Below are 17749 nucleotides of genomic sequence, written 5' to 3'. Positions count from 1 at the left end.
AAAGGAAGACAAGAGGTTAACTGAAACTGTTCAGAGGCTGGCTGGCTCGGGCTGCTGGGCCTCAGAAAGCATCATAAAAATCACATTCGCGGCTCCGATGCGCTGCCTTCTTTTATCCTTTCAGTGCGCGTCAAATTAGCCCGGGCTGGAGAATACGACGGAGGGGGGGGGGGGGGCTGAAGCCCGGTGAGCCCAATGGGTGTTGCGCGCCTGATCTGCACTATGTGCAAGGTCATCGACCTGCTGGTTCACAACTTTGATTTTACTATAAGGATGGGGTCCCTAATTTTCATGTTGCCAGTTGGTATGGCACATAATGAGGTTTACATTGATTCACCATTATTAATCTTTTTTTAAAATATTAGAATTTATCAAACTGCATTTAAATTAGATTGACCTCGAAAATTGCACATCAGCTTAACAAAACTTTTACAGATATCTATTTGTTTGGGAACATTATCATTTGGAAAACAAACTATCACCAGTCTTGCTTTCATAGTGTTATATGCATTTGGATAAATCAAGGAACATTGTCGATGCACTTATAAATAGCCACATTTTGTTACATTTTGCAGTTTGTCAACATTTTTTGTTGGAACCACTGCCAATAATCATTTCCCACCCCAACAGTAAAGGGTTTGCATTAATTACTCAAATGTACAGTTTTGAAAAACGTATGTGTATATATGTGTGCTATTGTATACTGGCACATAACGGATTTGTGCTGCAGGAGCTTGGGACGTGCTTGTCCAGTGGACTAAGTAAACATGAAGACTTGACTTCGACCTTGAACATTATGTCTTGGGTGATGAGAATTTCACACACCTGTCTTAATACTAATCTTTTTGGCAATCCCCCTCTGCCTGATATTCTTTAATATGCCCATGGACCTAGGTCCTAACCCCGCTCTCGCCAGTTACATACAAATCCTAGAGTTATGATCGACCCTGGCCTAATGTTTGTACTGCATATTAACAGGACAGCCTTCAGTCCCTTAGCTCTTTGGAGCACAAAGAGAATTCTTCATTCCTTTTCTCCTGATAATAAACGTCTAGTGTTCTATGCCACCGCTTACTACCTTTGCCATTTTGCTGGTCCCGTGTCAAATTTAGTCAAGCATCTACAGGTTGTTTCGAATGCTCCTGCCCATCTCCTTATTTTAATGTACAACAGCATATTAAATTGCACTTGGATAGACTCCACTGGCTCCCCATATACAAGTGCATCCTCTTCAAAACATGGTGCACTGTCAGTCAGCCCCGAACCCCGGATCTAGCGATTTATAAAAGAAATCAGCACCTACGTAAAAATCCTGTGATTTTTACAAAAGTCCCTGCAAAGTTATTTTATTTCTATATAGCTCAAATTCTACCCAAAGGTACCGGAGCGCTTTACACGAGCTCCAGTTACATTACATAATTCAACATTCATTGTGTTTTTAGACACAGGGAGATTTAAGTGATTTGCCCAGAAAAACACTAAATGAGAGCTGCCCCTCTTTGCATAAACATTCCAAATGCATTAGATTAGTAGATTTTTGATGAAGCCACAAAGAAGTTGAACAAGGATCAATATTTTTCTTTTTTTCTTTCTCCATTCATGTTTACAAGACACAGCCAACACGTTTCGTCCTAAACATAGGACTTCTACAGGGCGATGTTGAATATATTCAGAACATTAGATATAACGATATGTGGTAATAAATATAGTTCAGTAGAGATGACAATAATAATCCATATTTGTATAGCGCACAATCACCTGTTAGGGTCTCTAGGCGCTGGGGGCCGTCGGGAAGATTAAGCAAGCTATTGCCCAGAGTCACATGGTGCTGGGCTAACCTGCCACCGGAGCCGGGGATCGAACCCTGATCCCCAGATTCCAGCGTCAGTCGCCCTGGCCGCGGCGCCACACCTCTCCCACAATTACACCCATGTGTCAGGCTCATTCGTTTGAATCCGTAATGAATCCAATTTGAATAGAAAAATGAAGAATAAGATGTTCATCTGTAGTCTTGAAGGGTTTTAGCGATATGCAGCAGGATTCGAAGCACAAGTGGTATGATAGCCACAAAGATATATACTAGCTTAGCCGCGGCATACAAACGCCATCGACCACGTGGCGGAATTTTTCTTCACACTAAGTACTTTGTCAAGCTTTGGATATGCCTTAGGGAGCAACGATTGCTAAGCTAGTATATATCTTTGTGGCTATCATACCACTTGTGCTTTGAATTTATATAACCCTCACCCACTCTAATAGCGGCATGCTTCACCATCGGGTTCACCCTAACTTCCAAAGGTCAGGATGGGTGCAACCGTATTCCAGGGAGCACTTATGAAGATAGGGTGTATGGGGGCGTAACCTTAAAGATAAAATTCCCCATCCACTCCAAAGATATCCTTTATTAGTAGAGTGGGCGGGAAGGTTTAATCATATAGATATGATGGTACTATGACCCTAAGACACCAACATGTTTCAGCCCTGTTATGTCGGCCTGAGCAAGGTCCTGGGCTTTCGTCGGGGGTGGGTAGCGAATAAGTCACTTCCCCCGAAGGCGTGATTAACGTGTGCTAGTTATGTTTAGAATGCATTTTGCATGTGAAAATGTATGGAAAGGCGTATACTTGCCGCAGCTTGTTGGGAATTACCTATTAAAGAAAACGGTACATATGTACATGCTGTAAAGGCAATGTCAATGCTGTAATGCCAGATCGAACGTACCAAAATAGTGACTCCTCTCCGTGCAGTCCCCAAGCAAAAAAGTGCCTTCAGTGTGAGGTCTCATCAAGGCCTATAAAACTAGGATTGCGTCCCTATTTGGTGATCCCAGTGTTTTGAAGTACTCATACATACATTCAATCTTGTGTACTCCCAATCATTATTGTTGTACAGTGGAATGTCTTAGTAACGCCATCATGTGTCCATACACTGTCATTCTACCATTTTCAAGTCTCCAGCGAGGTTTTGTCACACTCAAATAATCAACAGTCGATCTCGTGTGTGTTCTTTTCTAAAAAACAAATAATATTTACAATATATTACACATGGTGAGAGAACCACTCACCCAATTGCAATGGGGCAAACGCTTCCACGGGGGCATGAGAGGGAGGACTTGTAGTCACACTCTACATTAATCGGGGTAAAAAGAAGAAATGCCAGAGCTCGTTAGAAGCATTATTATCTGCACAGAGGCATCCTCCGAGTTACACATGCGTGCAGCGGTTACCCCGGTGTCCATTAGATTAGCCCTACTTTGTCAAAGCTCCCATCCCTTCCGTGAACCTATGTACAGCTCAGCTCTCCTGCTTGCGGTGAGCGAGTGAAGTCTGATTCTAGTCTGAAGTATTCTTGGTCGGACATTCAGATTCACAGGTCGGAGATTGTGAGCAGCATTACTCCTGGGTAATGAATGCCCCATCTACATCAACACGGAAGGCGCTGATATGTGGCTGTGAGGGGGCTCGTCCAGTCAATCGAGGCCTGTGTCGCAATTTTCTCACTCACTCCGAAAGTGGATGGACAACCAGGGGGGTCAAACCTGGAATCCCTATCGGTGTACACCTTGAAATTAGAGACCTATCCAGTCCTACTGTCTCACTGCATATACATCTTAATTTCATAGCGTGCCCTCTTGCTTAGAATGTACTGCCTAAAACCCAAGTGGCCCTTGAACAAGATCAAAGACTCATCCACAGATATTTCTTTCCCTGGAGCATGCATCTCAGAAAATCGATCAACAAAGTGATGGAAAGGCCAAATCTTAAATAGACAGTCACTATCAGGATAATTTTGTGGCAACGCTAAACCATTATCGACAAAATGCAGCATCCGAGGCAGTAGCAAATATCAATCACTACTCAAGATTGCCGGAAATAAAGCTGTTCCCATCAAGGGACTAGTAGACCAATATGAAGACATTGATCACTTCCTGATCAAGCCCATCAAAAAAGTTAAACCCAAGAACTTCTACAATGCTTCCAGATTTGTGGGAGTCCACCGGGTAGCTCTAGAGGGGGTCCTACGTCTGGCACAGCTGTCCCCCAAATACTGTTCTGCATAAAAATTAATCTACTCCACAATCTCTTCCAAAAATACATTGTCCATAAACTGAAATTGTATTATAGGCAAAACGTTTTCAGTATCCACACTACACCCTGGGACACCAGTAAAGTCAGGCAACTCCGGCTTCACCATGTCTGGAGCAACCCAGAGGTCCACTCTTCCAATGGCTGCGGTCCAGATGCCTCTTGCTGCACTATCTGCACATCAATGTCCTCCTCTAAAACAGGCACTTCATCTGCACTGAGAGTGGCTTCATCATCCGATGATTGCTCTCGGACAGAAAATTCACTACTAGAACCTTCCACTCCCTCCCCTGCCTCAGATGCAGAGTCTGTCTCATAATCCTGGTCAGAGGAAGACTCGAAAAACATACCAACAACCTGCTGAGCAGTCATCCTGCGGCTGGCCATAATCCTTACTAAGAAAGGAGACTTCACAAACGAGTCCACAACAACCAACACTGTGCAAAATAATTAATAAACAAAGTGTGGCTTTATCATAAAGATCTATATACTGAAAAACTATACGACTCACTTGGCAGAGATAGCTAGACTCACCAGCACCTACTCTGCAGAGACACAGCAAAAACCAACAGTATCCCACTAGAAACTAAAAACAAAACAAATGACTAACAAGACAACAAAATTTACATCGAGCACACATGCAAAAAAGATTTTCACACACAATAAAGCATAAGCTAAACATACTGCTATTATTACACCATTTACAAAAACACATTAATGCAGGGAAATGATACTTATTTAGAGTAAAAAGTACAAAAAACTTTTTCTTACCAAACACACGCAACTACACAAAATGCAGAACTACCCGTGACGAAACCGCAACCTGGAACATCATTTAAAAGAGCAAAAGCCTCTAACTAGAATTATAATTGCAAATGACAATTAAATAAAACAATTAACACTATAACACGCAATGTCACTACCCAAATGGCCAATCTGCCACCCCAAGGTGGACAGAAAAATAGCCAAAAGTTAATAACCAATGCCCCATCCCATTGGGGCAACCTTGCCCAAGGGGCCACCCCCAAACATAAATATATGTATATCCATGGTTCTAATGGGTTATCTGCCCTCCTCCCCCCCCGGGCAGATGGCCCTAACAAAACCCCCCAAAAACCTATAAGGTCCAATAGGGGTGACCATTATCCAAGGAGCCACCCGAGACATAAATATATACATATCCCTTCTGCTAAATAGCAACAAATTACTAACTGGTTTAGCCATCCAGCAGGATTTCCCATGACATCAGCAGGTCCGGTGTTACCTGTTTTTGCGCATCCTTCTTTAGACAGTAAAAGCACCCCATTGAGGCATCAAGTGTGGTCTATGGTAACTGGCACGCTGAAATCCTTGGGAGTTATGATACTGCCAAATCATCCCTCTGCAAATAATCCAGCTTTCCAGCCTCCTTATGACTATTGAGCAAATTCTTCTTACAGCAGAGGGTTGGGTGAATTTGATGTCAACATTATAGTTCTAGTGAGGCTTCTAGAACTTTATCAAGCCACTGTGGTGGGCTATTGTCAGACTGGCCAACTTGCAAGACAACAGCTGGCACCACTCATAGGTGGTTGGCCCAAACTCCCTGAATACAGTGTGTGGCTCTCACAGACAATAAACCTTGTCACTACTGTAATAATGAATCCATCTGCTATGTCAATAGAAATATGCTTCTTTTATTCCTGGTTAGGTGCAGTTACTTGTAAGATTGTATGTACATGCCGCACTGGGAAACGTGTCCCTCCTGCGTTTTTAATCCCAGTCCTCCGTATCATAGCTCACTCACTCACAGGGGATCACAATGGATATAACCGTATTACGTTTTGGTGATTTGTTTAGCAGCCGTTCTGCCATTAGTATGGCCTCAAAGCATTATGGGAGTCCTAGCAACTTTACATCTTGGCCTTAACATGTATCACGTTTCACAGTCTGTATTTTAATCATTGAGTTGGCTCCTCGGTTGTGGAGACGTGGTTGATATGCTGCTCTTGGGTATATATTGGGTCATGTGTGTGTTATAATGGTTAGTGTTAGTGTTTATATGCTTCAGTCCTTTTAGCTTTAGCTCTTTGGGTTAAAAACTGTCAATATCACAAAAATTAGAGATAACTTCACAATAGGGTTTGATATCCTGACTGCATTGGATACCATTATCCTTAAAATTTACTTAAGGAACCTCAATTGTTTTTTCCCCCAAGGGTGCGTGAAGTGCTTTTTAAACCTTACGTCCAAGTTTTTCCTTTTCGTAGACCTGCACGCTGGTATAACGATGGAGTCCACACTCACAGCCAGGCAGATCCGGCAGAAATTCATTGACTTCTTCAAAGACAACGGGCACACATATGTCCACTCATCGGCCACTGTTCCTCTGGATGACCCCACACTGCTGTTTGCCAATGCCGGTATGAACCAGGTAAGAATAAGTTCCCACATTTTCTTCCTGACTGGAGTCAGGCTTTTGTAATGCTCTGCACTCTCCACCAAAGTCAGACGGGGCAAAATGTGATGAATATGGCAAAATGTGCGCAGGAGAATCTGCTATAGATGACAACAGTCTCCTCCAAATGTGAATGGAACAGTAAGTGTCTCAAAAAGTGTAGGTGGTTGGATCATTGAGGTTTCTAGCTACCTAACCTACAGGTGCTGTATTTATCCTCTGGCAAAGTGCACAGTTTGTCCTTGAAAGAATGAAGTCACCTGTACTAAACTTCACAATCTGATCTTTTTTGCGATAAATGGATTACTTTGTTAGGGATCAGAAGAGCGGACTCTCTAGTACTCTTTCCTTAACTACACGGATCCTAATTTTGAAATTCGAAGAACCTGGGGAGTTTACCTGTATTGTTTTCGTTGGTAGACATTCATGGTAAAAGAAACAGGCTGTGGTGTTGGCAATTTATTTCACAATCAGTGAATAATTTTAGGAAATCATGAAGGACACCTTGATACAAATTAAACAAGTATCTAATTTTAAATTAGTCCATGTTATATGGTATTCCATTAAACAACTCAGTGTCAAAATATCACTCGATTTGGTGATATTTTTAAATATTTATTTTTTCCCTTCCATCTGTTTTGGAAAGCTAAGATGACGATTGCACATGTACAAGTGCAATGTTTCTGCTATGAATTGCCATATAAGTCAAATGACTGGTGTATTTTTCATACATTTTTCTATTGTATAGTTACCATTTGCCTCTTATGCTTCAACTTCCTAGTGTGATGACTTTGTCTTTTTCCCAACTTCCAGCAACACAAATAATTTTTAATATTTGGGTAATCACTAGATTTAGAAGCATCGGTGTTGGGCAAAGCATGTGTCTGCGTCTTTGACTGTCTTGTTCTGTGAACTTTGTTAGCTACCATATAAAGAACTCCTTCGGACAGGAATGTCATGAGTCACTGTAAATTGTACAGTTACCTCCTAATACAATGAATATCTGCATAGAAAACTGTCTCGGCACTACTTAAAGGCACATTTTAAGATTTATTTTGATTGTGCGGGTGACTTGAAAAGTCGGGTTTGTGGGATGCTCGTATTTTTATGTGGTTCTCATGTTGGGTGGCCCACATCCAGTGCCTTTCAAAAAGCATAGAATGTAGAAATAGTGCAACAATTATTCACATTTAAAAACGAATCCTCTCCAAAGTTTTCTTGGGTAGCTCATTCAAAGTGTGAGTTTACTTCTTGAGGCAGAGATTATGAGAGTATATAGTTCACTGCAGTTTTTCCATTGATGTCTAAGGCTGTTGCTTGTTGAGGTTAACAATTTATACTTAAACACTGGGATGTGTACTAAACAATCAAAAGAAAACAGGGATGTTTACTAAACAATCAAAAGAAAACAGAAGTTCCTAGAATATAGGAATATACAAAAAGGTGGCAAGTAGTATTGTTGGAGGGGCTGTGACATGCAAGAAGGGCAGCGCAGTCCCAGAACAGTTCGGATATATCTGCATTAGAAAGCAAACCAAACCCTGGCGCATTGGCATTTGTAAAAAAGGTGTCCTGTGCAGAGAGCAATATTACAATTCACCACTTGTATCCAGTCTAACTGCAAATTGTCTGCATGTGTTTCTCTGAGAATTTCACATGCCATTAGTGTTTACTTTGGGTGCTAAAAAAACACTGAACACGTGGTGCCTTGACAGACCGTATAGACAACACAACACAGAAGAGATGTGACTTTATATGTTAACTCCGTTGAGGAGAGATACTGCTGTATTTTGGACCAATTTGAAAGCTAAGAAAATTGGTTTGAAACCTCATTAATGTAATAAAGTCTGACAAGCAAAGTCTAGTGGCGGTTGTGGCACAATTAATGAAGCATATGAGGTAAAGTTGCACCTTAATGTCCTAAGTTGATGTATAAATCATAGACAAATGCATATGCCATTAAGCAATCAGGGATGTGTATATTCATGTGTAGATGAAGATCTGAAAGAAACAGGTTAGTATTAGATTCCTTACCTTAGAATATCCCCAGGCGTCAGTCTGGATCCGGAAACTTTTGCGTAGCAGTACCCCTGCGCGTCGGTAGGCGTCGTCTGCAGGCGTCTCCTGCGGCTCCGCGTCCGTCGTCGGCGTCGTGCGCCGTGATGACGTCGCTGGAGTATATAAACGCCGCCTCCGCGCGCTGACGTCAGTTCTTCTTTTTTCCGCGCCAGTTAGCGCAGATCCGAAGAGCAGTACTCCGGTCTTTGACCAAAGTTTTTGTATCTTTACTGTTACTCTTAAGGTGCCGGTAGGATGCCCGGTTTTAAGAATTGTGACGGCTGTGACTGCACGATGTCGGTCACGGACCATCACCGCCTCTGCCTCCGGTGCCTGGGCCCGGACCACGACGTGGACGCCTGCGTCGATTGCCGGGCCTTGACGAATAAAGCTAGACGGGAGCGGTCCCGCAAGCTACTCGAGCTCCGGGTGTCGGCCCCGCGTCGAGAGCGGTCCCGGTCCGGACGAAGGTCTAGGGAGCGATCGGTCGCGGAGCCGTCACGAGCGCTCCGGGAGTCGTCACCATTCCTCTGGTTCCTCAGGTAGGAAGCACAAGAAGTCGGGGCGTCGTCATCGTACCCCCGACGCTCGCGCGATGCGGCCGGGGGTTCGGGTGGCCGCGGCTCCGCGTGAGTCGCCGACGCGGCCTGCTCCATACCCTGCGGTCCCTGGGCAGGGCGCGTCGCCCGAGGAGATAGAGGCGTTCCTCATGGCCATGAGGGCACTGTCTCCTCCGACGGGGCCTACGGCGCCTGCGGGCCCTGTGGTCCCGTCCGGGGGCCCTAGCAGTTCGGGTGCTCCTGCCTCGACGCCGTTGGGTGCTCCGGCCCCGGCGCCGCAGGGACCTTCAGGGTCGACGCCGGCTGGTCAACCGGCCTCTCTGGCGCCGATTCCATCGGGGCAACCCGCGGCGCCGGGTCTCCGGCGCCGGCCGGCGCCGCCCCCATTCCCTCTCCGACTCCGGCCGCGGAGTCGAACCGGCGTCGCCCGACGCCGAGTCCGACGCCGATGGGGCCTGTTGACCCCAGGGAGCCGGTCTACATTGTTGACTCCGAATATGGTGAGGATGTAGATTGCGGAGAGGAGTGGGAGGGGTCTGAGGACCCTCTGACCCGCGAGTGTCAGTACGATGTGGACTGGACAGGTGACTTGGGTGACGCCAGTGGTCTGGATGACTCCCCCAACCCTGGCTTTGTCTCGCCTCCTACCGTGGCTACGGAGGAGGGGGCAGCTTATTCAGTGGTGTTGATGAGGGCTGCCAAGGCCTTACACCTTGAGCTCCCCGTCGCGGCCGTGAGGACTAACATCCTCACTGAGGTACTCAAACCGCAGTCATGCCCACAGGAGCCACTGCTGCCGTTCAATGAGGCCTTAACTGACGTTCTTTTGGGCACGTGGTCCAGGCCCGCTTCAGGTTCGCCTGTTGATAGGAACGTGGCCAGACGCCACCGTCCGTGTACGGATGACCCAAAGTTCTTGTCCACCCATCCCACCCCTGAGAGCCTGGTGATCCAGGCCTCGACTTCCCAGACCGCATTCCCGTCGGCCCCGCCCGACCTGGAATCTAAGAGGTACGACCAGTATGGTAAGAAGGTCTTTTCGTCCCTGAGTCTGGGACTGCGGTCTTGCAACACCGCGTGCCTCTTATGCCGCTACACCCACTCTCTGTGGGATACGGTCGTGGAACTGCTGCCTGAATGCCCGCTGGAGGTACGGGCTAAGCTCGGCAAGGCTATGATTGAAGGCCGAGACGCAGCAAGATACTCCATAAGGTGTGGTCTTGATACGACCGACTCACTGGGCAGGGCGATGTCCACGACGGTGGCGATTCATCGCCACGCCTGGCTGAGATACGCCAATTTCTCGGCAGATGTCCAGACTGCATTGATGGACATGCCGTTTGATGGCAGTCGCCTGTTTGGCGACAAACCGGACCACGCGCTGGAACGCTTCAAGGACTCCAGGGTCACGGCCAAGTCCTTGGGTCTCTCGACCCAGCGCCAGCAAACGGGTTCATTTCGCTCCTTTCGTGGCCACGGAAGGGGCGGTCCCACACGTGCTGCCAGCCACGCGCCGCAACAGACTTCTCAACGCGGCGGCGGCCCTGGGAACTGCCGTGGTGGCGGTCGGGGACAGCGGCGAGGTCAGACCACACCTCCGCCCGCAGCATCCGCCTCTAAATCCTCCTAGTCCATGCTTTCAGGCCCATGTGACGCCGGTGGGCGGCAGGGTTCGCCATCACCTCTCCCACTGGCGCACAATAACATCGGACAGGTGGGTGCTGCAGCTCGTCCGAAGGGGCTACTCCCTCCCCTTCGAGACCACTCCTCCAGCCATGCCACCGCAGAACCACCGTGTGTCGGGGGACCACTTGACACTTCTGCAGGAGGAAGTTACGGCCCTCTTGGCCAAGGGGGCCATCCAGCGCGTTCCTGGGCCAGAAGTAGGATGTGGTTGCTATTCCCACTACTTTCTGGTACCCAAGAAGGACAAAGGGGGCCTACGTCCTATCTTGGACCTAAGGAACGTCAACGGCTTCCTCTGGAAGGAGAAGTTCAAGATGTTGACATTGGCTCAGGTCTTGGCTGCTCTAGACCCGCAAGACTGGATGGTAGCGTTGGACTTGCAGGAAGCGTATTTTCACATCCCCGTCCTGCCGGCCCACCGGCATTACCTGTGGTTCACGGTAGGCCAGGAGCATTTTCAGTTTCTCGTGCTCCCCTTCGGCCTTACCAGCGCCCCACGGGTGTTCACAAAGGTGATGGCGGTGGTCACAGCCCATCTGCGCAGATCAGGGGTTTCAGTCTTCCCCTATCTAGACGACTGGTTGTTGAAGGCGGGCTCGCCCCAGACAGTCGTCCACCACCTTCAGATGACGGCGGACCTCCTGCATGGGCTGGGGTTTTCCATCAATATGCCGAAATCACACCTGTGTCCCTCCCAAAAGCTCCTTTTCATTGGAGCGGTTCTCGACTCTGCGCAGTTTCGGGTCTATCCACCGGAACGGCGGGTCCAGGATATACAGGCTTTGATTCCCATCTTCCAGCCGTTATCCCGGGTTTCGGTCAGGTTGACGCTGCGTCTACTGGGGCTGATGGCTTCCTCCATCCTTCTGGTGCATCACGCCCGGTGGCGGATGCGGGCTCTGCAGTGGGACCTGAAGTTTCAGTGGGCCCAGCATCAGGGCAACTTGTCCGACCATGTCTTGATCTCGGAGGGCACTGCGAGACAACTGCAGTGGTGGCTTACGGACCGCGATTGGGTCAGAGGCAGACCCCTCTCCCTTCCCCAGCCGGAGCACGTTGTTGTGACGGACGCGTCCCTCCAGGGCTGGGGAGGCCACTTGGGAGAGGCAGAGATCAGAGGCATCTGGTCTCCGGCGGAGTCCCGGCTCCATATAAACCTGTTGGAGCTACGGGCGATTCGTCTAGCACTGAAGGCATTCCTCCCCTTTGTCAACGGGAGTGTAGTGCAGGTGTCACGGACAACACCACCGCCATGTGGTACTGCAACAAACAGGGCGGGGTGGGGTCGTGGACCCTTTGCCAGGAGGCCCTGCGTCTCTGGCAATGGCTGGAACGTCAGGGCGTGACTCTGACGGTTCAACACCTGGCCGGTTCTCTGAACGCCAGGGCGGACGAACTCGGCCATCGGTGCTCGATGGATCACGAATGGCGTCTGAACTCGGACGTGGCGCAAGGCCTCTTTCTGCGATGGGGAGAGCCTTGGTTAGATCTATTCGCCACGGAAGAGAACGCGCAATGTCATCAGTTCTGCGCGTTGGAGTTTCCAAGACGGCACTCGCACGGCGACGCCTTTCGGCGCGAGTGGAGTTGCGGTCTGTTATACGCCTTTCCGCCTATACCACTTCTGCCCAGAGTGCTGAAGAAGATCAGGCGCGACCGGGCCCAAGTCGTCCTTGTGGCTCCGGACTGGGCTCGAAGGTACTGGTATCCCGAGCTACTCAGCATGTCGGTCGGTCCCCCGATCCGCCTGCCCCTTCAGGAGGACCTTCTGTCGCAGCAGCAGGGGACGGTCCTCCACCCGAACCTGTCCAGTCTCCACCTCCATGCGTGGAGATTGAGCGGCGACAGTTGAGGCCATTCGACTTGCCTCCTGAAGTCTGTGATGTGATTCTGGCAGCCAGGCGTCCCTCCACGAAGTCGGTATACGCCTGCCGGTGGAACAGATTTGTGGCATGGTGCACAGCAAAGGCTGTGGATCCTCTTTCTGCCCCTCTTTCCGAGGTTCTCCTCTTCCTTCTCTCTCTTGCCCAGCAGGGCTCTGCTCTGGGCACTATCAAGGGCTACCTTTCTGCCCTTTTGGCCTTTCTGAGGCTGCCTGATCAACCTTCTTTGTTCAAGTCCCCTATTGTAACAAGATTCTTGAAGGGCATCACACACATGTATCCACCTGTCCCGTTTGTGATGCCTCAGTGGGACTTGAACCTGGTTCTGACCTTCTTGATGTGTGCTCCCTTTGAGCCACTTCATTCCTGTCCTCTCCGTCTCCTGACTTTAAAGACGGCCTTCCTGGTTGCCATCACCTCTGCCAGGAGAGTGAGTGAGCTCCAGGCTCTTTCTGTCAAACCTCCCTTCCTGTCCGTTCATCCAGACAAGGTGGTTTTGAGAACTAGACCTTCTTTCCTGCCCAAAGTTGTCTCTGCTTTTCACATCGGGCAGTCCATCACCCTCCCCTCCTTCTTCCCGCCTCCGCATCCTTCAAAGGATGAGGAGCGGCTCCATCGTCTGGACCCAAAACGTGCGCTTTCATTTTATATGGATCACACACGCCAGTTCCGGGTGGATGACCAACTGTTTGTTGGCTACGTGGGTGCGAAGAAGGGACGGGCGGTACATAAACGGACCATCTCTCAGTGGGTCGTTCTGTGCATCAAAGCGTGCTACTCTTTGGCTCGAAAGGAGCCTCCTGTTGGGCTGCGGGCCCATTCCACTCGGGCCACGGCGGCTACTACTGCCCTGGGCCGGGGAGTCCCTTTGCAGGACATTTGCCAGGCGGCTACGTGGGCCTCGCTGCACACTTTTGCGAGGCACTACTGCCTGGACAGTCAAGTCCGGAGGGATGGCTTCTTTGGCCGTTCGGTCCTCCAGGACTTCCTGGTGTAGGATTGTATCGGTTCGCAGACCCACCACCGGGGTTGGTATTGCTGGGGTATCTATTCTAAGGTAAGGAATCTAATACTAACCTGTTTCTTTCAGATGAACAAGTTACTTACCTTCGGTAACGATATATCTGTAGGAAACAGTAGTTAGTATTAGATTCCTTACCGCCCCGCCCATCCTCCCCGTTCTGCGAACTGATACCTAGGGTTAAGGACATCCCTTTCAGGGCCCTAGTTTCAAATGGCACCAGTGTTGGTTCTCACATGGCTCTGCGTGTTCTGGCGCGGAAAAGCTATGTACAAAGAACTGACGTCAGCGCGCGGAGGCGGCTTCTATATACTCCAGCGACGTCATCACGGCGCATGACGCCGACGACGGACGCGGAGCCGCAGGAGACGCCTGCAGACGATGCCTACCGACGCGCAGGGGTACTGCTACGCAAAAGTTTCCGGATCCAGACTGACGCCTGGGGATATTCTAAGGTAAGGAATCTAATACTAACTACTGTCTCTTACAGATATATCGTTACCGAAGGTAAGTAACTTGTTCTTTATTACCTTGCTGGCTGGTTCTGCCACCTAGAGCAATCTGTGGCGTTTAGTAAATTGAGACCCAGGATATTGACGCATATCTACACCATCTCATACTACCTGTTGTTTTTTTTAAAATTGACAGTTGCATGAGACTTTTAATTTCGGCTGTTTTCAAGGTGGTCTTTACCCATATTTATACTTATTCAAATTATTGATAATTATTTTTTTATTATTTGCAGTAACTCAAACTTCATCCCTAGTAGCATGTAAACTGTAGCAAATGAATCAGCCACAGATCGGCGAGAAATTCCTTTTGATTTGAAGCCTCTTGAAGTCTTTATGTTCGAATGACAAAACCACATTTAATGTGACATGGCCATTGGAAGACAAACGTATTGTAATATTTTCATCTGAATCATTCAACCTGACTAATGGGCCTACTTCAGTGAAAGTGTATATGCATACAGACTTGCATGTTCTTTGATTATTGACTTATTAAAGATAATGTACTACACTTGGAGTTTTTCTTTGTGTTAAGGGTAGTAGTACTTTCTAAAATCTTTACAAGTTATAATGTTCTACAAAGAAATAAATGTGGGCTACCACTTACAAGATGCTGATGTACGAATACAAGCTCCGCTTATTGCTCAGCATGCAGATACGCCTGTACCAACTAAGCATTGACAATTCACTTTTAACACATGGTACAGCTGACTGAGCATGTCCTTCTGTTTATCAAGTGTATTTGAAAAATGGTTCCATATTTGGATATTTCTCTGTATAGAACCATTTGATCAACTAATTTGATTATTGTCAAAGCTGAAGGCCAGTGAGTTTCGGGTGTATTGTGGTATCACATTGCTTAGTTCTAACCCCAGTTAGTAAACTTGTTATAATTTTAGTTTTCTTACTAATTGGGAATTGGCTGAATTGAATTGGCTAAATTAATTGGCAGCCACTAAATGAATAAAGTGTGTGAAAGTTCTACCACCTGGTTCCAAAAGTGTCCTGCAGCTGTGCATTTACACCACTTTTGCTTATAGAATGCATATTTTATTTTGAATGCATTTTTTCTTACTGTGCAAAACAGTTTCTGTATTGGTTGTGCGTAAGCAAGCTAGGAAGACTTTTTAGTATTCCCTGTGTCACTAAGTCAGATGAACTTGACTTTGTATTTTTTTTTAAGTGTGTTGAAACTGTTAAAGTTGGGCCATTGTGACCTCTTCCGAAGCGCAGAGTATAAAGTCCCCTTGGACACTGGTAAAATCCGCAACGTTTGGGAATGTGGGTCCTTAGCTGAACCTTTTGAGTTTAACTCTTACTCCCAGGGCTATTCTGTTTGTTAGTGTTGCGTAATTGGTAAATAAAAAGATCAGATTGAACTCTGGAGCATGTCATACATAAGCAGGCATTGATAGTCAACCTGACATTTACCCTGAGGTAGGGGGAATCTTACATAGCGCGGTCATTCCTTTTTGTGATTTTCCAAATTACTAAGCACATTTCCCTCAACTGTTACCTGCTTTGTTAATGTGATTGGAGTAATATGCCCTTCTTTCTTAAAACGAGAATTGTGCTGTAGTAACACTTCTTGCTATTTTAAATCCAAGCCTGTTCGAGTGTATCATGCGCACTAGTAGCACTCAACTTCGTACTTCTTTTCAAGCTGTTGAACTTCGGCTCTTATTATGTATTGATGGTTTAGCTAAGTGATTTACATTTTTGTTTTTGCAAAGATCCACCAAGTCTGTCCAGCATGTTATGTTGAGGTAAAGGCTGTATAAGATGACTTGATTTGTGTGTTTTGTCCTGGATCATGGATGTTTTCAAATTTGGTCCTGTTCATTCTTTCCCATTTGGGCTGTGAATTATGGCTAAAGCAAGGGCTGTAATCCGTGCTGAATAGATGGATGGGGATCAGTGCGTATTCTGACAATAAATATAGCAGTACTGTTAGGTTTGAAATTTCAGTACAGTGTGCAGATATCCCCTCTCATAAATGTCTGTGTTTGTGAGAGAAAGTCTTCCAGTTATACACCCAGGTGAAAGTTATGCTCTGTTGGGAACCACCAGCATGTGCTACAGTTACTGCGGTTAGGCAACCGTCTACATGTCGCACATACAGCACTCAATTGGGGCAGTGAAGGAATCCAGTTTTCACGAGCAAGCAATTTCTCAATAGCAAGGTCAATAGAAGCATTTCCAAGTGGCAATTATAATAACTAGTGTGCCCCTGCACGGAAAGTAGCCATCAACAACCTTCAGTTCCCCTATATCCTGATAAGCTGACAATAGTGCTCATTCCCTTCTAAGTGAAAGTACACTTTGAATGTAGTTCCCAGTCCAGTAGAGTCTAGCATTCCTATTAGGCAGTGCTTTAAATGAGGGAAAGAAGTGTAGGTTCCGGGGTGTGGAATTTAATAAAAAATCTACCTGTCCATTGGGCAGGTTGCTTCATGAATCTGTTTGCCCTGTAACAAAATCCACCTGTCCCTTTTGTGCGATGTCATGCAGTGACAAATTATGGCAGCAATCTCATTATGCAAGAGCTCTGATATAGCCTTTGTGATTATGCCATAGCTCATACCTTAGTAGGGTTTGAATACCAGCAATTCCCATATTTTGCCACCTTTCCGCAAATCTACATACTGGGACTGAAGGTAGTGGTAATCAACAGTTCCAGGATTGGAATGCCCTATTGAGTCTGTGCAGAGCTACTAACTTGCATGTTTTAAGGGTTTTCACCAGCTCTATGCTAATCTTTTGCCATACTAAAAAAAGTTTGAAAATTTACTCCAGACAGTGGCATACGTAAAACTTATTCCGGGGTTGGGGAAAAAAGTAGTTTGAGGGAAAGTAAACTTTCAAATGTTCAATACATATTTGCTTGAGCAGATCTACAAAGGCATGTTTGCTTGTACTAAAATACAGTTCACAAATATTTTCCAGGACCAGCGATTTCTTGACCTACTTCTGTAAATGGGTATGAATTCATGAAGGCCGTAAATCTGCTCTAATACAAGGACATTTACCATGGGTGCACTTTTAGATTTCTTTTATATTTGGGCCCCTAATTAGGTCTATAGTTAATCAAGACCTTTTGTGTTATATCTGTCTCGATCTATCGGCTGGCTTCACTATGAGTGACCGCATTCTACTTCTTTCACAAAAAACATATTGGCACACAAAGTAGTTTTGTTCACTGCCAGGAACTAATGTGGCAATGTGTGCTTTTTTAGACCAACTTTTTATTTTGCTTATTACTAAAGCTTGTTATAATGGTGAAGGCCATACAGATCCCACAGCAATGAGGTTTAACAAAAACCATCCAAAACAAGACCCGCATTGACAAAACCAATAGGCTAACTACCAATTTCAGACCTACTGACTTTGCCAATGCTGGTTTATTTTTGTTTCCCATAATCTTGTTGAAACTGGTTGCACACATTTATCCATTAGGAATATGTTTGGGAAATACTAGCATGCATCAACACATTTTTATAAATGATGCTG

At 46.6% G+C, this 17749-nt stretch overlaps 1 protein-coding gene across 1 annotated transcript in view; it reads left to right on the top strand.

Annotated features, from left to right (window-relative positions):
- The window catches only part of AARS1 (alanyl-tRNA synthetase 1), a 373026-nt gene that overhangs the window by 4956 nt on the left and 350321 nt on the right, over positions 1-17749 (top strand). Inside the window, exon 2 of the mRNA XM_078670073.1 lies at positions 6335-6498. Within this exon, the coding sequence (XP_078526199.1) occupies positions 6355-6498 (144 nt within the window). The 5' untranslated portion in view covers positions 6335-6354. The remainder of the gene's footprint in view (positions 1-6334; positions 6499-17749) is intronic.

Source organism: Lissotriton helveticus, chromosome 12 (assembly GCF_964261635.1).
Source record: "Lissotriton helveticus chromosome 12, aLisHel1.1, whole genome shotgun sequence".
NCBI lineage: Eukaryota > Metazoa > Chordata > Amphibia > Caudata > Salamandridae > Lissotriton > Lissotriton helveticus.
The sequence above is the reverse complement of the archived record's forward strand: the minus strand, read 5'-3'. Positions and strand labels throughout refer to the sequence as shown.